General features: G+C 49.8%; 1 protein-coding gene across 1 annotated transcript in view; it reads left to right on the top strand.

The window, feature by feature from the left end:
- The window catches only part of RNF214 (ring finger protein 214), a gene marked incomplete at its 5' end in the record, with an annotated part of 106,776 nt that overhangs the window by 42,292 nt on the left and 38,975 nt on the right, over window positions 1-25,509 (top strand). Inside the window, one exon of the mRNA XM_082274699.1 lies at window positions 22,591-22,681. Within this exon, the coding sequence (XP_082130825.1) occupies window positions 22,591-22,681 (91 nt within the window). The remainder of the gene's footprint in view (window positions 1-22,590; window positions 22,682-25,509) is intronic.

Consider the following 25,509-nt stretch of genomic DNA (forward strand, 5'->3'; position numbering starts at 1 on the left):
AAAAAAAAAAAAAACAGCATTTCTCTATCGTCCCATCGACAAACGCAGCCTCATCTCCATGAGCTGAGTGGGTTATGCTGCCACCTGCATGAGTAGTCTAGGCAGTACATTAGTACAACATTTTTAACATATACACTCCCATGGGGCTGTCCCTCCAGCCATTACCCCCACTGCCACAGCCCAGCACATCAGTTTGTTTCTGCCTAGAGAAGGAGTAGGACCTAGGTTTCCTGCTGGGACTCCGGTCTCAGTTTTTTTTATTCTTTTCAGAATAGTTTCCTTTTATTTCTCTTTACTCACTTTCTAGCTAGTGTTCAGGGAAGAATTTTCCTGGTGATCTACAAGCAACGATGCCTGCTGGGGCTTCGCACTGGATAATCTAGATCTAGATAATCAGTCTGGCCTACGAGTGTGAGCAGGTTATAGTCCTGCCCTAGGCCTAGCCATGATGGTGCCCCTTTTCCGGATAGGGACAAGTCTGCGAGCGGATGCCTCGCTGGGACGGGATGACCTGGAACACCCTGAGTCAAAGCGTACCCCTCGGATGGTACCACCCCCTCTTCGGGTGGGAGGCAGTCTGCCCGGAGCGGAGCCCACCCTGTCCATGGTATGGTGAGTAAATGTGCCCCCATTGCCCCTCCTGGCCTTGGGGGAATGTGGGCCCTCTCCTGGGCATAATGGGATTTGTGCCTCCCAAAAGATCCCCCTGGACTGCCCGGTCTGTGTGTCCTACCTTCCCCCCTTCCCTGTCCCTGCAGGCAGGGGCTGTGTGTCTGGAGAGCCTGGTGCCCTGGGGGGGGTGACATGGTACCTTGGGTTTACTGGTCCCTGTTATGGATCCTGAGGCATTCATTTGTCGGTCCCTAGCTGCATGGTTCGCCATTTGCGCCACCATCTTGTGTGTGGGCAATGTTAATTTTTCCCATAGACTTGTATGGGCCAGCCATTTTCCCAATAGCTTTCTTTTGATTTGTATTGGCATCCATCTTTATGTAGCCCTTGTGCTATGCTGAGCAGTGTGACCTTCCTCAGGCGACATCACTTCCTGTCCCATTGTTTTCTGCTACTGGCCGAGGTCACTTCCTGTGTTTTCCTCCATGTTGCTGGAAGAATCAGGACGGTTTGTCTGAGGTGATACATTACTTGAGATCCCTGCGGGCATATTCCTATGCTTTCTGCTGTCAGTTTAGTTTAAAGGGGTTACTTGCAGACCGCTGCGATCGGTGGTGGATACCGCGATCGGTGTTCTTAAAGCGACAGTACTCCGTTTTTTTGCAAAATGCAATATGGAGTCCCAAACTGTGCAATCACCCTCAGACCCACTCTGTGCGACTCCCGGACAGTCCGGATCATGACTAAAGTTGATTTAGTCATGAAAAAGGTTGATAGCCGAAAACGGCTGCTGCCTTCTCCATCTATGGAGGTGTCCTCTGATTCAGTAGGGGATACTTTAAAATTGGCTGATAAGCCCACGCCGGCAGAGACACAGTTGGCTTTTGGCTCCAAAAGCTGACAGGGTTTTCCCTTGTCCCGACACTTTTCATGATATTGTGAATGACCACTGGTGCACGTTAAGCACGTGTTAGTGGTGCCAAAATGCTTCAAACGCCGGTTTCCTTTTGCTGAAAAGGTCTCCAACCGTTGGACGGTGCCGCCTAAGGTGGACCATCCTGTTTCCATATTAAACAAATCTACCCTTGTGCCTGTGGAGGATTCCCCAGTTTTTACGGATCCAGTGGACAGGCGAGTGGAATCCCTTTCCCGCCATCTTCACGTGCTGGCGGGTTCCATTTTGAAACCATTTTTTCTGTCTGTGGTAGTCTCCCAGACGGTAAAGCGGAATGGATTAGGGGTTTGTGGGAGTCTTTGGACCCCAAGACCTCCGGAACAGCTGGAATTGTTGGACCAAGTGATCCAGGCTCTGGTGTTCCTGTGTGATGCGTCTATGGATGTGGCTCCCCTAGTGGCCAGGGTTTTGGCCATGGGTATTTTTTTAAGATGCATGGTTTGGTTGAAGAGCTGGTCGGCTGACCAAGCTTCTAAGAAAGCCCTGGGTGATCTCCCCTTTCTGGGGGAACGGTTGTTTGGCGACTCATTGGATGAGTTAATCAAGGGTCTGACTGGTGGGAAAAGTACTCTTCTTTCTCAATCCTCCAAGGATAAGATACCCCGTACTAAGTGGGGTCCCTCCTTTTCTGCTCATAAAGATTTTTTTCGTGCTTCCGGGGCGCAAGAAAAAGGTAAGCCGTTCAGAACTTCTGGAGGAACTAAGAAGCCTTGGGGCAAGCCCAAGGCCGGTCAGTCCAGTGCAGCAGACAAGTCCTCTTCAGCATGTAGGGGTGACCTCATCCGTCTCAGGGGTGGGGTGGACGTCTGCTCTTCTTTCTGGAACCCTGGACTTCCTTCATTCAGGACGATTGGGTTCGCAAACTGATTTGCTCCGGGTAGAAGATCGAATTCTGGTCCCGGCCAGGGGACAGGTTCTTTCAGTCAAATCTGCACCTGTCTCTGGAGCGTTTGATCTGCGGGAAGCTGCGCGAGATCTTCTGGCTCAAGGGGGGATTGTGCCGGTTCCTCCGCAGGAACGCTCTCAAGGTTTCTATCTAAACCTGTTCACGGTGCCCAGAAAAGAGGGCAAAGTGCATCCAATCCTGGACCTCAAGGCTCTGAACTGCTTTGTGCGGGTGCAGAAGTCTCGAATGGAGTCAATTTGGTCGGTGGTGGCATCTTTGAATCAAGGGGATTTTATGTCTTCCATTGATCTCAAAGATGTGTATCTCCATGTCCCCATATTCGAGGGACATTAGCAATTCCTCCGCTTTGCGGTGGCAGAGGAGCTCTTTCAGTTTATGGTATTACCCTTTGGTCTCGCCTCGGCTCCCAGAGTTTTTACTAAGGTCTTAACCCCTGTGCTGGCCTTGTTACATCAACGGGGTATCTCCATTGTGGGGTATCTGGACGATCTCCTGTTGCGAGCAGTCTCCCATTCAGATCTGCTGGACAACGTTTCCATCACAATTCAGACCCTTCAGGAATTCGGGTGGACGATCAATTTCCACAAATCTACCCTGACACCGTCCATGCGGGTCACTTATCTGGGGCTGATCCTCGACTCTTCTCTGGCGAGGGTCTTCCTTCCCTTGGACAAGCTTCCAAAGTTGCAAAGGGCGGTCCGGTTGCTGCTGGAGACCGATCAGTCCTCATTGCGGGCTTGCATGAGGGTCCTGGTACTGATGGTCTTGACCTTCAAAGCAGTCCCGTTTTCTCAGTCTCACAATTGCAGAAAGAGATTCTGGCAAAATGGAACAGAGATCCTTGTTCCTTGGACATGACAATTCGGTTTAGCCATCTCACGAAGTCGGCTCTCTCTTGGTGGCTTCAGTAACCTGTCCTGTGCCAAGGAAAGACCTTCCTGCGGGTGTTTTGGACAGTGGTCACCACGGATGCCAGCCTGTCAGGCTTGGGTGGAGTGCTGGGGAAGCCCTTTGCCCAGGGAACTTGGACGATGGAAGAATCTTCCTTGCCAATCAATATTCTGGAGCTGAGAGCGAGCAACTCTGCCTGCTTCACTGGATTAGTCGGCTATGCAGCTCTCCGGTTCGTGTTCAGTTGGACAATGCCATGGCCGTGGCTTACATCAATCACCAAGGGGGCACCAGGAGTGCCCGGACGGCCAAGGAGGTGGCCGCGATTCTGGCGTGGACAGAACACAATGTTCTGGCTCTCTCCGCAGTCCACATCCCGGGTGTGGAGAATTGGCAGGCTGATTACCTGAGTCGTCAGGTGTTGGATCAAGGAGAATGGTCCCTTCATCCGGAGGTGTTTCATCTCCTGTGTGCCCGGTGGGGGACTCCGAAGATGGATCTGTTTGCGTCTCACCTCAACAGGAAAGTTCAGAGGTTTGTGGCCAGGTCTCGGGATCCTCTGGCCAACGCCACAGATGCTCTGGTGGCTCCCTGGAGTCCGTATCGCCTGATCAATGCCTTCCCTCCGCTCATTCTCTTGCCAAGGTTTCTTTGCCAGGTGGCGATGGAAGGCATTCCAGTCATTCTGGTGGCACCAGACTGGCCTCGGCGGTCCTGGGGCGCAGAACTGGTAAAAATGGTTGTGCATCCTCCATGGCGTCTTCCTCTGTGGGAAGATTTGCTATCTCAAGGACCAATCCTCCATCCTGCTTTACAGTCGCTGGCTTTAACGGCTTGGCTGTTGAAAGCAAGGTGTTGAGGGATTGAAGTCTCTCTGATTCGGTGATTCCTACCCTTTTGAAGGCCAGGAAGTTGACATCTAGGAAGATCTATCATCGTACGTGGAAATCGAGCTTTGCATGGTGTGAATCGCTGCAGCTGCACCCTCACTTGTTCTCTATAGCTAGGTTTTTGGCCTTTTTACAAAAAGGGGTTGAGCAGCGCTTGGTGTTGGGCACTATCAAGGGCCAGGTTTCGGCCTTGGCTATTTACTTTCAATGTCCATTGGCTACTCATTGTTTGATTCGCACTTTCAATCAGGGGGTGCGTCATCTGGCTCCTCAATGGAGATCCCCGTTACCGCCGTGGGAGCTTAATCTGGTTTTGACTGTTCTTCAAAAGCCTCCTTTTGAGAATATTATGGAGATTTCTCTGCTTTCTTTGTCGCTGAAGGTTGCCTTCCTAGTGGCTATCACTTCTGCCCAGAGAGTCTCTAAGTTGGCGGCGCTGTTCTGTCGGTCGCCCTATTTGGTGCTCCACAGGGATAAAGTGGTCCTCCGACCTAATCCGTCCTTTCTTTCTAAGGTGGTGTAGGATTTTCACCTGAATGAAGACGTGTTGCCTTCCTTATGTCCTAAGCCTAAACATCACAAAGAAGTTGCCTTGCACTCTCTGGATGTGGTTCATGCGAGAAGGGTTTATCTGATGGTTACTGAGTCCTTCAGGATGTCGGACTCTCTCTTTGTCCTTCCGGACAGTCCTCGCAAAGGTTTGGCTGTGTCCGAAGCTACCATTTTGAGATGGATCAGGCAGATGGTTTTTCAGGCTTATTCAATCAAGGGTCAGGTTTCTCCTTTCCCTGTGAAGGCGCATTCTACTAGAGCGCTGAGTGCCTCTTGGGCTTTTCACCATGAGGCCTCTGTTGTACAAGTTTGTAAGGCAGCGACTTGGTTGTCTGTGCACACCTTTACCAAATTGTACAAGGTGGATTTGTTGGCATCCTCGGATGCCTCTTTTGGCCGCAAGGTTTTGCAGGCTGCTGTTTCGTAACAGAAATTTTTTTGTTATTCTTTTAGGGGTCTTTTACCTGGGTGAGCTCCTGTTTTTGGTTGAGCTCCATGTTGCCCGGTTGGCTAGGTTTAGCCTCTTGGAGTTGACGTTACTGTCTGGTTGCGTTTTTTCCACCCCTCATGCCTATACTGCTTTGGGACATTCCACTCAGGCTCATGGAGATGAGGCTGCGTCTGTCGATGGATGATAGAGAAAATACAATTTTTGTAAGATTTTGCCGTAAAATGTTTTTCTCTGATGTCCATCGACAGACACAGCACCTGCCCCTCTGTATGGGATGCTTCTTTTGTCTTCACTGTGCAACTAAACTGATGTGCTGGGCTGTGGCAGTGGGGGTTATGCCTGGAAGGACAGCCCCGTGGGCGTGTATATGTTAAAGGTTTTTTACTAACATACTGCCTAGACTACTCCTGCAGGTGGCATCATAACCCACTCAGCTCATGAAGATGAGGCTGCATCTGTTGATGGACATCAGAGAAAAAGATTTTACGGTAAGACCTTACAAAAATATTATTCTCTCTTTTGTTCATTGACGAACATAGCTACTGATATTCATAACCATTGGGTTATACTGCCCCCCTACAGGAGTAGGACACTAAGCAGAAAATAATTCTGGCTACACCCATGGGCAGTCCCAGGGGGGTATACTCTCTCTTTCTGCTATAGCCACTTTTTTCTGCCTAGTCAGGAGTAAGGACGTATTTCCTTGCTGGGATTTTTGGTCCTGGCAAAATTGTTTAGATAGAAACATTTTTTCTCCTGAATTTTTTTCCTGTGAGATCTACAATCAACTGCCAGATTGGATGACTGGCTGGATAATCTAGATCCAGTGGTCACCCCTGTCTGGGCAGTGAGCGCGCGCAGACCTCAGCTCCGCGCTAGGTCGGCTGCAACATAGCCTCACTGCACAGGAGCTGGCCCGCAAGTTAAATGCCTCGCAGGGTCGCATACGACCGGGTCTTGGTCCGAGTCACAGCGTTCCTCCTGGCCGACAGCCCTCCATTTCGATGGAGAGGGGTTATGTCGGGAGCGGTGCCCACCTGGTTCCTGGTATGGTGAATAGCTGTCCCCCCTCTCCCCCTGGAGGGTTTTGGGGTGGACGCGGGCCCCTCCTTGGGACGGTCGGACCCCCAGGTTCCCCATTTCACCTTGCCAAGTCCTTCATCCTGCCACCCAAGCAACCCCCCTCCATGCTGTGGCTATTTGGGTGGTCTGGCCACCTTCCTGGGATGGGGGCAGGGTTCTAACTGGCAATGGGGGCTGGGGTGGTTCTCAGTCGGCGACCTGACGATCAATTGTGTGGAGGGAGGGCTGTATATGGTAGGGGCTGCTGCCAGGGCCCCCTGTCCAGCCTGGATCTGTCCTTGAGGTCTGGTCTCCCTCCCTTGCCATTTTGTTGTTGTTTTCCATTTGAAATAGCGGCGGCCATGACCGGGGAGCCCTGTGGGCGGCGATTTCGGCAGTAGGAGCCCCTCCTCATCCCCTGGTGCTGTCTCCTGGATCATTTTACTTTCTAATTGCCACACGTGTAGTGTGGATTCTCCTGGTGGCTGTAGGTGCCTGTTTTTACGGGTGGTGAGTCTGATGGGGTCCTCTCTCTGCTGAGGATCGCTTGGTGCTTTGTGCCTGGTGACCGGGTGGTGCTGCCAGCGCAGTGGGGGTTGTTTTACACTTTTTGTGGGGTCCCCTTGGTGAATCATGGAGTCTTGGAGCACATTTCCCCACCTGATCCCCTCTCTGAGGCTGCGGGGGCCCTCCGGGTCCCAACCATCCATCCATGCACTGACAGCGATGTGAGTCCTTTGTGTTCGGGTGGAGTCCCTTGTGTTCGGGTGGAGGTGGCTGGCGGACGACGTGCTACCTGCCTCATCTTACTCATCAGATCCTGAAACTGATTTGGCCGCCATGGACGTGGGTCACCCTGCTGGGCCTGGAATCCTCTGATAGTTAGGATGATTCCTCCAAGTCAGCGACTGTGCACGAAAAGGCGCTGGTGGATGCACTGATTGTAACTGTGCATGAGACCCTGAAGATGGAGGACGCAGCTGAAGCTAGGACGGAGGCGAAGGTGCCCTTTGGCACTCACAAGCCATCTAAAGTAGCAAAAGTGTTTCCTTTCCCTGCCTATTTTGACAGAATTGTCGCTAAAGTGTAGGGACAACCAAAGCGTCCCTGTGGGGTCCCTAAGCGCTTTACTAGACGTTACCCCTGTTAGGATTTTCTTCTTAAGAAGTGGACTGTGCCACCGGTGGTGGACCCTCTGGCTTCCAGATTAAACAGGGCAACTATGATTGCAGTTAAAGAGTCCCTGGCCTTTAAGGATCCGGCTGACCAGAAGGCGGAGGCTGTGCCGCACACTATGCACACTCTGGCTGGTTTGGCAATGAGGTATTCACCATTGCCCTAGTGTCGCAAACTGACTGAGTGGGCTAACCTTCTACAATGTGACCTGGAAGGAGAACAGCTCCCCCCAGCCTTTGCCGAGCTGGTAGACCAGCTGCTCTAGGGGTTTCAGTTTTATCTGTGATGCCTCCCTGATGGCTCGACTCTCTGTTTTGGCAGTGGTCCTTCGGCGTGTTTTTTTGGCTCAAGTTCTGGTCTACAGATCAGACTTCAAAAAAGGCCTTGACTGATCTTCCTTTTCAAGGAGATCACCTGTTTGGAGCTACCCTGGATGACATCATTAAAAGTCTCACAGGGGGGAAGAATACTTTTCCGCAGGCTACTAAGGGCAAAGAACCTCGTCATAGACGTGGGTCTTTCTTCTCGGCTCATAAGAAGTTTTTCATCCCTCAGGCTCAAAGCATTTCAGGGCCTCTTTTGGAGGATCTAAACGAACCTGGTCTGGCAAGCCAAGATCGGACTTCTTCAGACCCGCGGACAAGGCTCCTTCTGCATGAAGGTGCGCCCTCACCCGTATCGGGGCTGGGGGGGGACGTCTTCGCTGGTTTCCGGACCCCTGGGCTTCCCGGGTGCAATACAAGTGGGTCATTTGGTCCGGCTACAAGATCGAATTTTGCTCATGTCCCCCGGCAAGGTTTTTTTCTTCCAACTTGTGCCTGTCCCCAGACCGCTTATAGGGCCTCTTTGGGGCGGTACAAGACCTGTTCTTTCAAGTAGTGATTGTCCCGGTTCCGACCTCGGAACGGTTTCAGGGTTTTTGCTCAAACCTGTTCACAGTTCCCAGGAAGGATGGCACAGTGCGTCCAATCCTGGAACTCAACGTGCTAAACTGCTTTGTGTGGGTAAAGAAGTTCAGAATGGAGTCCATTTGAACAGTGTTGGCATCCCTGCATCAGGGGGATTTCTTTGCCTCTATCGATATCAAGGATGCCTACCTTCACATTTCAATATGTGCCAGTCACCAGCGTTTTCTCTGCTTTGCTGTGGTAGAGGAGCAATATCAGTTTGTGGCGTTACCCTTTGGTCTCATATCTGCTCCTCTGGTCTTCTCAAAAGTGTTAGCCCTGGTGCTAGTTTTGCTACGCCAACAAGGAATCGCGGTACTGGTCTACTTGGACAATCTCCTTCTGCGAGCGGAGTCTCCCTCTGGTGAAGAACCTGGAGATTAAAATATGAACTCTGTGGGAGTTTGGCTGGATTCTAAATTTTCAGAAGTCTGCTCTGGTTTTGTCCACAAAGCTGGGCCTTAGCCAGAGTGCTCCTTCCTCTGGACAAACTCCAGAAATTGCAGGCTGCAATTTGCCTCCTGCTGTCCAACATCCCTCCGGACTTGCATGCTGGTATTGGGTCTGATGGTGTCTACCTTAGAGGCGGTTCTGTTTATACAGTTCAATACGAGGTCCTTGCAAAGGGAAATTCTGATTAAATGGGACAAGACTCCGAAGGCTCTGGACAATCCAATCCAGGTGAGTCCGGGCACGAAGGTGTTCCTGATATGGTGGCTTCGTTCACCGGCGCTTCGGCTGGGAAATTCCTTACTACCCTTGTATTGGACAGTGGTCACCACGGATGCCAGCCTGTCCGGCTGGGGAGGCATCCTTGGCAAGCATTCTGCTCGGGGGATCTGGACGCTGGAAGAGTCCAGACTTCCGATCAATGTCTTGGAACTCCGAACGATCAGACTATGTCTGGATCATTGGACGGATTTTCTTCAGCATTGTCCAGTGCGCATTCAATTGGACAATGCCACGGCCCTGGCTTATGTTAATCAAGGGGGCACAAAAAGTGTCCTGGCAGCTCTGGAGGTAGCCAGCATTCTAAAGTGGGCAGAACAGTTCGTTCCAGCCCTCTCCGCCATACACATTCCCGGGGTGGAATATTGGCAGACGGATTACCTCAGTTGGCAGGCGTTGGACCACAGGGAGTGGTCCCTTCATCTGGAGGTGTTTCATGAGCTGTGTCTCCAGTGGGGCACCCCAGAGATGGATCTGTTGGCATCACGGCTGAACAGAAAGGTGCAGAGGATTGTGGCTTGATCAAGGGATCCTCTGGCGGACGCCACAGACGCGCTGGTGGCCCGTGGGGTCAGTATCCTCTGATTTACGCCTTCCCTCCTCTTATGCTTCTGCCAAGACTTCTACGCAGGATCGAGGCAGAAGAGATTACGGTCATCTTAGTGTCTCCGGACTGGTCTCACCGGGCTTGGTATGCCGATCTGGTGCAGCTGGTCGCCGACATTCCTTGGCAGCTTCCTCTCAGGGGGAGGGTCTGCTGTCCCAAGGACTGATCTTCCATCCTGCTTTACGGTCGCTGGCTTTGCCGGCTTGGCTGTTGAAAGCCAGGTGCTGAAGGATAGGGGTTTATCTGAATCAGTGATTCCTACACTGTTAAAAGCTAGGAAATCTACTTCTAGGAAGATCTACCATCGTACGTGGAAGATGTACATTGCATGGTGTGAGTCGCTTGGGGTTTATCCTCGCTCCTTCTCGGTGGCTCGGATCTTAACCATCCTTCAATAGGAGGTTGAACAGAAGTTGGCCTTGAGTACTATCAAGGGCCAGGTCTCGGCTTTGGTGTTTTTCTTCCAACGATCTTTGGCCACACAACTCCCTGGTGCGTACCTTTCTTCAGGGTTTGGTCATTTGGACATTTGATCACTCCAGTGCGGGCTCTGTTGCCGCCTTGGGATCTCAAATTGGTGCCTTCAGCTCTACAGAAGCCTCCTTTTGAAAATATTCGGGAGATTCCCCTGCTTACGCTCTCCCAGAAGGTGGTCTTTTTGGTGGCTATCACCTCTGCATGCAGGGTGTTGGAACTGGCAGCGTTATCCTTTCATTCACCCTATCTGGTGATTCACAGGGATAAGGTGGTTCTTTGCCCCTGTCCTTCTTTCCTTCCAAAGGTTGTCTCTGATTTTCATTTGAATGAAGACATTGTGTTGCCTTCCCTGTGTCCCAGGCCTAAACATCCAAAGAAAATTGCCTTGCATGCCTTGGATGTGGTCCGGGCAATTGGGATGTACCTGACAGCTACAGAGTCTTTCAGGAAGTCAGACTCTCTGTGCTCACGGACGGACCTCGAAAAGAGTTGTCCGCTTCCTATGCGACTATTTCCAGATGGATCAGACCGTGGTTCATGCCTATTCCATCAAGGGTCAGGTTCTGCATTTCCCTGTCAAGGCGCACTCTACTTAGTGCCTCCTGGGCCTTCCCTCATCAGGCATCAGTGACGCAGGTTTTCAATACGGCCTCCTGGTCGTCGGTGTACACTTTTACAAAGTTTTTTAAAGTGGATGTGTTGGCATCTGCAGATGCTTCCTTAGGCCGCAAGGTTTTGCAGGCTGCTGTTTAAGAGGACCTGATCCTCTTTGAGGGTGTATTGTTTTTTTCTGGTGAGCTCCAGTTGTTTGGTTGAGCTCCTGTTGCCTGGTTGGCTAATGTTTAGCCTTGGGAATTTTTTTGTTGTTCCCACCCCTCATGTTTAACACTGCTTTGGGACGTCCCAATGTTTATGAATATCAGGAGCTGTGTTTGTCAATGAGCAAAGGAGAAAATGTGATTTCTCTTACGTCCTCTGACAGTAGCCGCCCGATGGTATTAGCCTTCACTAATGGGTAATGGCGCACTCTGCAGGAGCAGGCTAGGCAGATAATTAATTATCAGGTTAATACAAAAAAACTTTTGTACCTCAGCACGCCACTAGGGGGCAATCCCACAGCCATTACCAGAACCCAATCTGATATTACTTCAGTTTCAAGCTGCCTAGCTTCAGGAGCAGAGCTTTAGGTCTTTCCCGGCTCAGAACTAGCGTCTTGGCTTTCTTATATATTTTTTTCCTGAATTTAAAGCGGAGTTCCGGCCTCAAATACCTTTTTTAACTAAAAATACCCCTATAATACTAATCCATTGCCCTTTACAGAACCGCTATTCTCATACTTACAAGGTGTACAGTATTGGATTTTAGTCAAAATCTTACTTTTAAAAATGCTGTCTGAGCGTGGCCATCTTGGATGTGGGCATCTGAAGCCACAGTGTAATCTGCTGTGTCCTTCTTCCTGATACCAGGGAGTGTTCTGGGAATTCTTCCTGACTCCAGCCTCCTGGGAGTGATGACAAACAGCTCCCAGGATGCAATGCAAAGGCGGAAGTGATGTCAGTGGCCGTGGCCACAGAGGGGGAAGAAGGAGGAAGTACAATCAAAAATGCCCTGAAAATAAGGCAAGGGACCACCGAAAAAAAATGTAAAATGCCCAATTGTTGATCAGCATAGCGAGCACTCCAGGAATCACTAAAGTTGCAAAATAGGCTGGAACTCCACTTTAAGTGTTTTCTCTTTACACACTAGATTTTTATTTCTTCTCACTATCACTAGTTAGTCAGGGATTCCTTTCCTGGAGGACTACAAATGACTGCAGAGTTGGGCCTCGGACTGGGTATCATAGATCCTTATGGAGTCCCAGCCTGCCAACGAGCGTCGCAGGTTACTGGTACACCCAGGCCTCGCAACGACAGTGCCCCTCCATATGGGGACGAGGCGGCGGAGCTGCGCTTCGCAGAGGATGTCTCAACCCGGATCGCCCGCGTGTTGCCAGCGTCTATCCTTGGCTGACGGCACCCCCAATTAGGGTGGGAGGTCTCCCGTTTTAGAGCGATGCCCGCTGCTGGACTGGTGAGTACTGAACCCCCTTGTCCCTAGGGATGTTTGGGGAGTTGTGGGCCCACTCCTAGGGGATAGCAGGGCTGGCGGTCTCTGTAGGATCCCTCTTCTGGCCGGGTTGGGCTTTTTTCCCTCCCCTCCCTGCCCCCGCTGGGGGCGCTGCATGGGAATGCTGTGGGGGTCTCCCTGGGGTCCCTGCTAATAGCCAGAAATGTGTTTGGTGCATTTATTTTGCAGCCGTTTGGATCGGCCACCACTTTAGTGGTTTGCAGATTCCTAGCTCCGTGTAATACAGCAGCTATGTGAGATTTCTGCTCAGGCTCCCGTTCGGGCCCCATCTTGGATGTGGGCAACATGCCTAGTAAGGGCAAGCGGCCATTTTCCCTGTGACTTTTGTCATTGACTTTCAATAGGCACCTTTTCTTTGGGCTCGAGGGCTGGCCTCTAGCGACGTGAGGTCACTTCCTCCTCCTCCATTTTTTTATTTTTTTTATATTTTATGGGCATGGGAATTTTTGCTTCTATCTCGGCCATTATTTCATTTTTCATGTAAGGCAAAAATGGCCTCCCGTGATTATAAATCCCCCGCAGACCTGTCGGGGACTTCGGGTTCACCTGAATCCTCTCCCCTGGCACCCATATCTGCTGCTCTGGCGTCCCAGGTGAATCTGCTGATGTCGGCATGCTCCTCCATAAAAAACGGCCTGTGCCCTCCCAGTCCTCTGACTCTAAACCCAAATTGGTTGCCATAGATGATGGTCCCTCTGAGGGGTCCCGGTCCTCCATGTTGAGGGAGAGGAGGAGGGGGAATCTTCCTCCTCGGTAGTGTGGGAATGCGCTACGATGGATGCTCTTATGGGCGTCATAACAGAAACTCTCTATCTTAACGATGAGCCAGCTCAGTCAAGTGAGCGGTCCATTTTGCTCGGGTTCCGCAGACCCCAGACTGTCGGGTCAGGCATTTTTCCTACCCGGTGGATTTTCACGAGATTGTGAATGGCCAATGGTGGCGCATTTAGCGCATGTTGGTGGTGCCTAAGCGTTTTTCCACCCGTTCTCCGTTTTTCTGAGGCGGTAGACGAACGTTGGTCGGTGTCCCCAAGCAGGGGATCACACTGTGTCTAGGCTGAATAAGTCCACCTTACTTGCCAGTAGGGGATTCCCGGTATTCAGGGATCCGGCTGATAGGCATGTAGAAGCACTTGCCCGCCACATTTATCTAGTGTCGGGTTCCCTGTTGCAAACTGTGTTTTGCTTCAGTGTTGGCCTCTCAGGCGCTCATGACATGGTGCAAGGGGCTTCGCAGCAGGATCAGCTCGTCCACACTGCGAGCTTCCTGGCTTTGGAAGTGGCTCCGTTGGTCGCCCCGTTGTCTGCGGTGGGGATTGCGATCCACCACATTACCTGGTTAAAGTGCTGGTCGGTTGACCACGCGTCCTAAAAGTGTCTGAGGTCCCCTATGAGGGGGGTCGTCTTTTTGGGGTAACTCTAGATGAGTTGATTACGGGGCTCACGGGAGGTAAGAGTACTCATCTGCCCCAGGTCACCAAGGGAGAGCTCCCCTGTACGCGGAGGGGGCCCCCCTTCAAGACTCAACATAATTGCCTTTGTACCTTTGGGAGGCAGGAGAAGGGTAAACCGAGGAGCCATGGTCGGGTAAGTCAAACGCTGGTCAGTCTGGTTCGGCGGCCCAGTTCACCTCCCCCTAAAAGGGAAGCCCTCCCCAATGTCGGGGTGGGGGGGACGTTTGCTTTTTTTTCAGGAACCCTGGTTGTCCGGCATTCAGGACAGGTGGGTTCACAAACCAATTCGTTCAGAGAGTTCAAGTTTATCTCGCCCCGCAGACAGGTTCCTCCCGTCCATTCTTCAGCTGCCTCCTGATCGTCTCCGAGATCTCATGGGGGGTTTGCTTGCACATGGAGTCATTGTACCCGTTCTTTTTCGGCTCCAACCTGTTCACGGTGCCCAGGAAAGAGGGCACGGTGTGTCCAATTCTGGACTGGTAGTCCCTGAACTGCTTTGTGTGGGACGTTCAGGAATGGGATCCATCCGATCAGTGATGGCCTCGTTGAGGCCTGGGGAATCACTGCATCCATTGCCTTGCAGGATGCGTATCTCCACTTCCCTATTTTCGAGGGTCATCAGAGCTGCTTCCGCTTCGCGGTGGCTGGGGAGCATTACAAGTTCGTGGTGTTGCCTTTCGGTTTCGCTTCGGCTCCCAGGGTTTTCACCAAGGTGTTGGCTCTGGTCTAGCTCTTCTGCGTTTACGGGGCATTGCGGTCCTCGGTTGCCTGGACAACCTCTTGTAAGGTCGAACTCATGTGTAACCTTGGCAAAAGATCTGGCAGTGAAGGTTCAGACACTTCAGGAGTTTGGGGGGGCTGTCAATTTCAGAAGTCGGCACTGACTTTCTCTACTCGTGTCCAGTACCTAGATGGTCCTGGACTCTGCTCAATCTCGGGTCTTCCTTCCGGAGGACAAAAATCGCGACTTTGCGGGAGGAGATCGGAGCTCTCAGGAACGACGATCTCTCCTCTTTGCGGACCTGCATGTGGGTTCTGGGACGGCTGGTCTCGGCCTTCGAAGCAGTTCCGTTTGCTCAATTTCACACCAGGTCTCTGCAAACGGACATCCTGGACAGGTGGGACAGGACACTTCAGTCCTTGGAAAGGAGTATTTCCTTGAGTCATCTGGGTCGGATCTTCTGTGGTGGCGCTGGTCGCTGTCCTTGACACAGGGTCGGTCCTTCAGACCTCTATTATGGACGGTTGTCACCACGGATGCCAGCCTGTCGGGCTGGGGAGGAGTTCTGGGCACGTTTTGCGCCTAGGGGGACGTGGTCAGCGGGGGAGACTTCGCTACCGATCAGCGTCTTGGAGCTCCGAGCGCTCGAGCTTTGTCTGTTCCGGTGGTCACCTCAGCTTCAGGGGAGTCCAGTGCGAGTACAGATGGACAATGCCATGGCTGTGGCTTATATCAATCACCAAGGGGGCACGTGGAGTGCCCGGGCGGCCATGGAAGTGGCCGAGATTCTGTCCTGGGCCGGATCGCAAGTACATGCGTTCTCGGCCGTTCTCATTCCAGGTGGGGAACTCTGGCAGGCGGACTATCTACATCGCCAGACTTTGGACCGCGGGGAATGGTCCCTACATTCGAAGGTGGTTCACCTCCTGTGCGCCCATATGGGACCCTGGGCGTGGATTTGTTCGCATCCCGTCTCCACAAAGTGGTGGTAAGGTTCGTGGCCAGGGCTCGCGATCCTCTGGCAGACACCGCAGACGCGTTGGTGGTGCCTTGGCACCGCTGTCGGCTACTGTATGCCTTTCCTCCAATTCCACTGTTATCCAGGTTCCTCCGCAGGTTAGCGTCGGAATGGATGTCAGTCATTCTGGTGGCCGCGGACGGGCCTCTACGGTCCTGGTATACGGCCATTGTTCAGATAGTCGTCGAACCTCGATGGCGGCTTCCGCTGCAAGACGATCTGTCTCAAGGACCGATCTTCCATTCTGCTTTACAGTTGCTGGCTTTGTCGGCATGGCGGTTAGAAGCCAGGTCCTGAGGGATAGTGGTCTTCCTCAGGCGGTCGTCCTTACCTTGTAAGGGGCTTGCAAAGCCACTTCAAGGAAGTTTTTTTGCAGCACCTGGAAAGCGTATATCGCTTGGTGCAAAGTGCATGGTTTTTACCCTTGTTCCTTCTCGGTAGCAAAGGTCGTGACCTTCCTGCAGAAGGGCATAGATCAGCATCTGGTGCTGACTGAGGCCAAGGGTCTGTTGTCAGCCTTGGCCGTCATGTTTCAATGACCTTTGGCGTCACTTTCTTTGGTCCACACCTTCATTAAAGAGGTGCGGCATTTGGCTCACTCCGAGGGGAGCTCTCTTGCTTCCAGGGGACCTGAATTTGTTTTTTGTCAGTGTTACAATATACCTCTCTTCGAGAACAACAGGGGGATGTCTCTGTCTGTGTTGTCACAAAAATTGCTTTTCTGGTGGCCATCACGTCGGCTCGCAGAGTGTCTGAATTGGTGGCTTTGTCCTGCCACTCTCCTTATCTAGTACTTCATAGAGATAAGGTGGTTCTGCAACCGAGTCAATCTTTTCTTCCCACTGTGGTTTCTTCCTTCCACCTCAATGTGGATATCGTGTTGCCTTTGCTGTTCGCACGGCTCAAGCATCCTAGGGAGTTTGCTTTGCTTTCTCTGGATGTGGTCCGGGCGGTCAAGGTCTACCTGTCAGCTACGGAGTTGATTCGGCAGTCTGATTCTCTATTTGTTCTTCCTGAGGGACCTCGGAAGGGATCGTCCGCCTGCGCTGCGACCATTTCTAAATGGATCAGACAGGCGATTGTTCAGGCCTATTCCATCAAGGGTCAGGTTCCTCCTTTCCCGGTAAAGGCTCATTCTACTCGAGCCGTTAGTGCCTCTTGGGTTTTTTCGCCATCAGGCGTCTGTGGCTCAGGTGTGCAAGAGGGCGACATGGTCGTCAGTGCACACTTTCACAAAGTTTTACAAACTTGACGTTTTGACATCTTCGGATGCTTCTTTTGACCGCAAAGTTTTGAGTGCGGCAGTTGTTTGAGGGGACATTGTTTTTAATGTCTTTCCTTGTTGGGGTGTTTTTTCTGGGTTTGTTCCAGTTTTTTTACTGTGGGCTCCAGTGTTAATTTTGGCAGCAAATTTCAATTTAGTTTTAGTCTTTGTCTTAGGACTAAAATGGCATTTTAGTTTTAGTCCCATTTTAGTCTTATGCAAGTGTTTTAGTTTTAGTCGTATTTAGTCGACTAAAACTCCAGTACATTTTAGTAGACTAAAACATCCTACATTTTAGTCGACTAAAACTCATTTAATTCATTTATAATCGAATGGGTGTAGTTCAATTGTAATTTGTAATGCATTATTTAAGCATTTCTCCACAATTTCCAAACTCATTATATACTACCGCTGGTCCTGGAGTGAAAAATCTAATATGTTATTTTTTATGGTATTAAGCTTTGAGCACGCACTAGCACAGCACTACACCAGTGTTAATTTTGGCAGCAAATTTCAATTTAGTTTTAGTTATAGTCTTATGACTAAAATGCCATTTTAGTTTTAGTCGTATTTTAGTCATCTGAATTGTTTTCGTTTTAGTCGTATTTTAGTCGACTAAAATTGTGTTCATTTAGTCGACAAAAACGTTTTAGTCGGTTTTAATCTACGAAATTAATACTCAGATTGTTACTAGCCCGGTTATTTGCGTTACCTTCTTATCTGGTTGCGTTGCTTTCCCACCCCTCATACCTGCACTGCTTTGGGACGTCCCATTAGTGAAGGCTAATACCATCGGGCGGCGACTGTCAGAGGACGTAAGAGAAAATAGAATTTTTGTAAGAACTTACCGTAAAATTATTTTCTCTGAGTCCTCTGACAGTCGTCGCCCCCCACCCCTCTGGTTTTTGCATCTGGGAGTTGTTGCCTTCTGGTACTGCTTGCTACGAAACTGAAGTAATATCAGATTGGGTTCTGGTAATGGCTGTGGGATGGCCCCCAAGTGGCATGCTGAGGTACAAAAGTTTTTTTGTATTAACCTGATAATTATCTGCCTAGCCTGCTCCTGCAGAGTGCGCCATTACCCATTAGTGAAGGCTAATACAATCGGGCGGCGACTGTCAGAGGACTCAGAGAAAATAATTTTACGGTAAGTTCTTACAAAAATTCTATTTTTTTGACTTACCATAAAATCCATTTCTCTGATGTTCATTGATGGACACAGCACCCACCCCTCTGTGGAGTTATAATTCTCCTGACACTGCCTGTAACAGAACTGAGTGGCTATAGCAGAGAGAGGGTGTATACCCCCTGGGACTGCCAATGGGTGTAGCCAGAATTATTTTCTGCCTAGTGTCCTACTTCTGTAGGGGGCAGTATAACCCAATGGTTATAAATATCAGGTGCTGTGCCCAACAATGAACATCAGAGAAATGGATTTTACGGTAAGTAAAAATCCCATTTCTCTTTCGTTCATTGACAGATACAGCTCCTTATTTTCTTGACCATTGTTTATACTGCCTTCTACAGGAGTAGGACACTAGGCAGGAAAAAGCTTGATTATGCCAATGGGGCAGTCCCAGGGGGTATACTCCCACTCTCAGCTATAGGCACTTTTTTCTGCCTAGTCAGGAGTAAGGACCTAGTTCCTTGAAGGGATCTCTGGTCCTGGCAATTTTTTCCTTTTTAAATGGAAATTTTTCCTATCTTTGTTATTTTGTTCCTGTGAGAATCTACAATCAACTGCTGGACTGGGCGACGGACTGGATAATCTAGATCCAGAGGGTCCCCCCATTTTATCCAGAGAGCGTGCGCAGGCCTCAGCTCCGCGCTAGGTTGGCCGGGACATAGCCCCACTGGACGGGGGCTGGCCAAAGGAAGGAAGGAAGGCAAGTTACGTCCAGTTCTGGACCTCAAGGTGCTAAACTGCTTTGTATGGGTACAGACGTTTTGAATGGAGTCTATTCGAACGGTAGTGGCGCCTCTACATCAGGGGGAATTCCTTGCTTCTATCGACATCAAGGACGCCTTCACATTCCAATATGTGCTGGTCTCCAGCGCTTCCTCCGCGTTACCGTGGGCTAGGAGCATTATCAGTTTGTGGCATTACCCTTTGGTCTCGTCTCCACGAATCAGGTCTTCACAAAAGTGTTGGCCCCGGTGCTAGCATTGTTGCGTCAGCAGGGGATTGCGGTACTGGGGTACCTGGACGATCTTCTTCTTCGAGCAGGGCCTCCGACTGCTCTGATGGGCAACTTGGAAATTACTCTGCAAACTCTGAGGGAGTTTGACTAGATTCTGAACCTTCAGAAGTCTGCTCTGGTTCCGTCCACAAAACTGGACTATCTGGGTCTAACTCTGGACTTAGCTAGAGTATTTATTCCTCTGGAAAAATTTCAGACATTGCAGGAAGCAATTCAGCTTCTGTTGTCAAGCAAACGGTCATCCCTCCGGGCTTGCATGCGGTGCTGGGCCTGATGGTGTCTACCTTTTGATGCGGTTCCGTTTGCACAGTTCCACGTCAGATCTCCGTAAAAGAGATTCTGGTGAAATGGGTCAAGAATCCACGGTCTCTAGAGGTGGCTTTGTTCTCCGGCACTTCGACAAAGAAAATCCTTTCTCCCCCTGTATTGGACAGTTATCACCATGGATGCCAGCCTGTCCGGGTGGGGACGCATCCTCGGCACAGGTTGTGCTCAGGGGATTTGGAGTCTGGAAGAGTCCAGACTACCGATTAATGTACTGGAACTCCCAGCGATCAGACTTTGTCTGGATCATTGGACAATTCATCTTCATGGGTGTCCGGTACGAATTCAATCAGACAATGCCATGGCTGTGGTCTATGTCAATCATCAAGGGGGCACAAGAAGTGTCCTGGCGACTCAGGAAGTAGCCGGCATTCTAAGGTGGGCAGACCAACTCGTTCCAGCCCTCTCTGCTGTACACATTTCAGGGAAGGTACAGAGGTTTGTGGCATGGTCTCGGGATCCTTTGGCCGACGCCACAGGTGCATTCTAGTGGCTCCAGACTGGCCTCGCTGGTCTTGGTACGCCGATCTGGTATGGCTGGTCGCCGATGCTCTTTGGAGACTTCCTCTCAGGGAAGTTCTGCTGTCCAATCTTCCGTCCTGCTTTACAGTTGCTGGCTTTAACGACTTGGCTGTTGAAAGCCAGGTGCTGAAGAATAGAGGTTTGTCTGAATCAGTGACTTCTACGCTGTTAAAGGCTAGAAAATCTACCTCTAGGAGGATCTGCCATCGTACTTGGAGGACGTACATTGCGTGGTGTAAATCTCTTGGGGTTCCCCCTTTTCCTCCAACAAGGGGTTGAGCAGCGCCTGGCTTTGGGTACCATTAAGGGCCAGGTTTCAGCCTTGGCTGTTTTCTTTTAATGTCCATTTCCCACACTTTCCTTGGTGTGTACCTTTATCCAAGGAGTTTGACACATGGCTCCTCCAGTGCAGTCTCCATTGCCGCCGTGGAACCTCAATTTGGTTGTCAGTTCTCCGGAAACAGTATGTGAGATACAATCAGCGCTACCCTTTATTATCTAAATACTGTGTCAATAATGCAGTATACTCAATTATATAAAATTGCTGCTGTAAACTCCTAGTGATTCAACCACACTACAAATAACATACAAATATTCTTACAGTGCAGTGCAACCAAAAATCACCATGAAAAGTAATAGAGCAAAAATATAATAACTAATAAAAATTTGTGTGTCTACAATCAACGTCTTTTTAAATCAACAATACATAAAACTACCCCCCAAAAAACCATGTGTAAAAAAAAAAAATACAATATAAAGAGAGATCCATGGCAGTTTTCTTCAATCACTTAATGACACTAAAAAGTGCACACCACCACCAGGTGGGAAACCTGCTCAACTCACAGATGAGATCAATCCACTTTGTATATAGACACTTCTGCAATCTCCTGCTACAGTCTCCTCTCCTGGCATCCGGTTCTGCAAGCTCCTCTTACTGCTCTGCGAACCTCAAGCAAGTGCAAAGCAGACTACATAGTGCTCTCCATTTGAACAAAGTTTATTTAAAGCCCCCATATAAAAAAACACTTACAAAATGTAAAATCAAAAGCGCTTGTAATCACATTCACATTCATCTGTTCACCACTCCGCACAGATCTCGGTGGCTGCATGACATCATGGGCTTGGCCCCTCCCTCCTATACGTGTGTCGCCCACTCATTGGGCTTCTTCAGTAGTTCTCCAGAAACCTCCCTTCGAAAATATTCGGGAGGTTCCCCTGCTTACATTGTCTCAGAAGGTAGCCTTTTTGGTGGCTATTACTGCTGCACACAGGGTGTCGGAGCTGGCGAGTTGTGTTTTCGTTCACCTTACCTGGTGGTTTACAGAGATGCGAGTGGTTCTTCGTCCCTGTCTGTCGTTCCTTCCAAAGTTCATCTCCATTTGCATGAAGACATTATGTTGCCTTTCCTATGTCCCAAGCCTAAACATCCTAAGGAAAGTGGACCACGGAAAGGGTTGGCGGCTTCCGCTGCGACGATTTCCAGATGGATCAGACAGACGGTGATTAAGGCCTATTCCATTAGGGGGTCAGGTTCCTCTTTTCCCTGTTTAGGCGCACTCTACTCGGGTGCTTAGTGCCTTCTGGGCCTTCTGTCATCAGGCGTCAGTGCTGCAGGTTTGCAAGGCGGCCACCTGGTCGTCTGTGCACACTTTCACAAAGTTTTCTAAGGTGGATGTGTAGGCATCTGAGAATGCTTCTTTTGGCTGCAAGGTTTTGCAGGCTGCTGTTTAGAGGACCTGGTCCTCTTTGAGGGTGTATTGTTTTTTTCAGGTGATCTCCAGTTGTTTATGGTTGAGCTCCATGTTTTCTGGTTGGCTACTGTTTAGCCTTGGGAATTTTTTGTTTCTGTTCCCACCCCTCATGTTTGACACTGCTTTGGGTCAAGAAGATAAGGAGCTGTGTCCGTCAATGAACGAAAGAGAAAATGGGATTTGTGGCTTAACGTAAAATCCATTTCTCTGATGTTCATTGACGGACACCGCACCCACCCCTCTGTGGAGTTGGCTTTCCTCTGACACTGCTTGTTACAAAACTGAGTGCCTATAGCTGAAAGTGGGAGTATACCCCCTGGGACTGCCCTATAGGCGTAGTCAAGCTTTTTCCTGCCTAGTGTCCTACTCCTGTAGGGTGCAGTATAACCAATGGTCCCATCAATGAACATTAGAGAAATGTATTTTTTATGATAATTCAAAAAGCTAATTTTTTTGATTGCATGTGATTGGATGATGAAAATCAGCATCATTTTACTGCATTTACTAAGCTCTAGGTAAAATGAGTGCAACTGCCCTTGAAGAGTGCACAGTCTATTTTCCTTTTGTAAATCCACCCAATTGTATGGCATCACAAGCCAGCATAGTAGAGCAGCTGTCTTCCAGTCGATTCTAGATGTTCATAGTAGTCTGAGAACATTATATAATCCAGAGGCTCTCTCACTTCTCTGAAAGTAGAGAAAAGGAGGGGGAAGGACGTATGAAAGAGAAGAGTGGGGTAAGAGTATGAAGGAGCACCGCCCAATAGGCAGCAATCAAAGTCCGGCAAAAAGCATGCAATCCACGTGGTGCCAGGTATTGTGGAGGTTATGCATTGTGTTGGCGAGTTCGGCGGTCTCTATTTTACTTTTTAATTGCATGCTATATTTTGGTTTCAATATTTTCTAAAATTAGTGCATTTATACTTCTTTGCAATGTGTGTATCATCCCTTAGAGTTGCTCCACCTAATAAGGAATGGCTTCAGCTTAAACAGAGATGGGAGGCTAGGCTAGCTGGAATCAAGCAAATGAAAGCCAATCTTCGAGTAAGTCTTTTTTTTTTTTTTTTTTATTGTTTTTCCTTTTTTTTTTTTTTAATTTGGAAGAGAAGATGATTATAGGCAAAGGTCAGGGATTTCCCTTTAAAGGATAGGTTCACTTTAAAAAAAAATAAAAAATTCTACTTTTTTTGCAGTAAAAAATAACATGCATTTATTTATTTATTTTTGGAACCTGTAAAGCATTGCACCAGTGATCTCCGTCACACTGTTCTGTACCTGTGTGCCGTGCAAGATGTACTGGCACACAGGTACACTGACAGGAAGAATTATTTAACTATCACAGTGCTCCACAGCGCCGTGGTAGTTCATTGAGAACTACAAGCCGACCGCCGCAAAAGATGTCGGGGCTTGTAGTTCATTCACACAAAGAGCCGTGTGAATAAATGACGTGACCGTGTGGCCGGAGCTTCACGCGGCCTTCTGTCACAAGGAGTGCGGGGATCAGGCAGCGGCTGCAGCATTGGGAACATGTCACATGTTACACCCTAAAAACGGGTGGAACATGTAATATGTTCCCAAATGTGAACTTATCCTTTAAGCTAAAGCGTGCATTGCCAAATACAACCACTGCTACTTCCTCAATTTCACTTATCTGGGCTTGATTGTCCAGTGTAGCCCGGAGGGTCCAGGAAGCCATGTGGGCACCGCGTGCAGCCGCCATTTTGTTGTGGATGGCTGCTGTATCTATTGGCCCATGTTTGTGTAGTCCGGCGGCCATTTTCTTGTAGTTTCCCATTACGATCAATCGGCAGCCATGTTTTTGGAGACTATGGGGAGGGGAATCAGCGGTGGGCCTCTATTGGCAGTTCTATGAACTTCCTCTTCCTCTCTGATCACCGCACAGCACGCAGCCTGACACTCTACATCCGCATCTGTGAAGAGTGTGGCGAGTCCCTGCAGGGGTTATTTGGCTGTATCTTGCTTCTATAGCGATTTTGGTCCACTGGGACTTCCGCTGGTGCAGCGGTGGGTTTGTATTTTGTTTTTCACAGCAATTTTACACATTTTGCTGGTGGTTCCAGGTTAACCCATGGAGTCCCGGGAGCACGTGTCACCGCCTGACCCCCTCTGTTAGGCTGCGGGACCTGCGGGGTCCCAATCCGCCTTGTTTGCTATGACGGCGGTCCTGCAGTCACTATTGTCTAAAGTAGATTTGGCCCTCCATAGTAGGACGAGTAAAAAAAAAAACGGTCCCCCTGCCTTCACCTGCATCCTCTGCCTCCTCAGATTCTGAGCTGGATTTGGCCGCCGCAGACGTGAGTCAACCTACTGGGTCTGCATCCACGCACCCTGAGTGCTCTGATAGTGAGGATGACTCCTCTTCCACTACAGACGCGCATGAAAAGGGGCTGGTGGATGCTTTGATTGTATCCGTGCGGGAAACTTTAGAATTGAAGGACACAGCTACTACTGCGTTGACTGCGACGGTGCAGTTTGGTACCCGCAGAACCTCGAAAACGGCAAAGGTGTTTTCCTTTCCCGCTTATTTCGTCTACATTGTTGCAAGTAAGTGGGGTTCCCCCAAACACACTGTCAGTGTTCCTAAGCGTTTTGCTAGAAGGTATCCGTTTGAAGAGTCCTTGCTAAAGAACTGACAGTACCACCTGTGGTGGACTCTCAGGTTTCCAGGTTGAATAAAGCCACCCTCCTTCTGGATGAGGTCTCTCTGTCCTTTAAGGACCCCTTTGACAAGAGAGCTGAATATCTTGTACAATACCTTTTCACCATGGCCGGTTCTATTCTGCAGCAAGTGGTTGCCATAACCTTGGTTTCACAGATATTAACGAAATGGACTAAGCTCCTGCGCCAGGATTTGGGAGGTAGACAACTGCCTCCTGACCTGGCAGGGCTGGCGGACAAAGTTGGTCCAGGGGTTGCAGTATCTCTGTGATGCCTCTCGGAACGTGGCCCCCTTAGCCTGCAGGGTGTCCGTGATGGCGGTGACTCTGCGCCGCATGATATGGCTGAAATACTGGTCTGCGGACCAGGCTTCCAAGAAGGTATTGACTGATCTCTCTTTTGTAGGAGACCACTTGTTGGGTGCTTCAATGGAGGAGATCATTAAGGGTCTTACAGGAGGTGCTAGATTCAAGACAAATGGGTCTACGAGTTGATTCGGTACAAGTACAAGATCAAGTTTCGGTCCTTGCCTCCAGCAAGAATCTTTCCTTCCAATCTGCGTTTGTCCCCAGATCGTCGACAAGGTCTTCATGGGCCAGTGCAGGATCTGCTCTCACAGGGGGTCATTGTACCGGTTCCAGAATCGGAAAGCTTGCAGGGGTTTTATTCAAACCTGTTTACTGTTCCCAGGAAGGAAGGCAAGGTCCGTCCTATTTTGGGTCTCAAGGCTTTGAACCTCTTTGTGCGGGTTCAGAAATTTTGAATGGAATCTATTCACACGGTGGTGGCATCCCTTCATGAAGGGGATTTCCTGGCCTCTATCGATATCAAGGACGCTTACCTTTATATCCCAATATATGTCAGGCATCAGCGCTTCCTTCGCTTTGCCGTGCACTATCAATTCGTGGCATTACCCTGAATGTGTTGGCTTTACTGAGGCAGAAGGGGATTGTGGTGCAGGGGTACCTGGACGATCTCCTTCTGCAAGCAAAGTCTCGGAATGCCCTGAAAGACAATTTGGACATTTCGGTGCGAACTTTGCAAGAGTTCGGATGGAAACTAAACTAATCCGGCTCAGGGGGTTTGGACTCGGGATGAGTCCAGTCTACCGATCAATATCCTGGAAATTCGGGCAATCAGGCTTTGCCTAATTTATTGGACGGATCGTCTGCAGGGGCGCCCGTGAGGATTCA

The sequence above is a fragment of the Pelophylax lessonae genome (assembly GCF_965119305.1).
Source record: "Pelophylax lessonae genome assembly, chromosome: 12".
Lineage (NCBI taxonomy): Eukaryota > Metazoa > Chordata > Amphibia > Anura > Ranidae > Pelophylax > Pelophylax lessonae.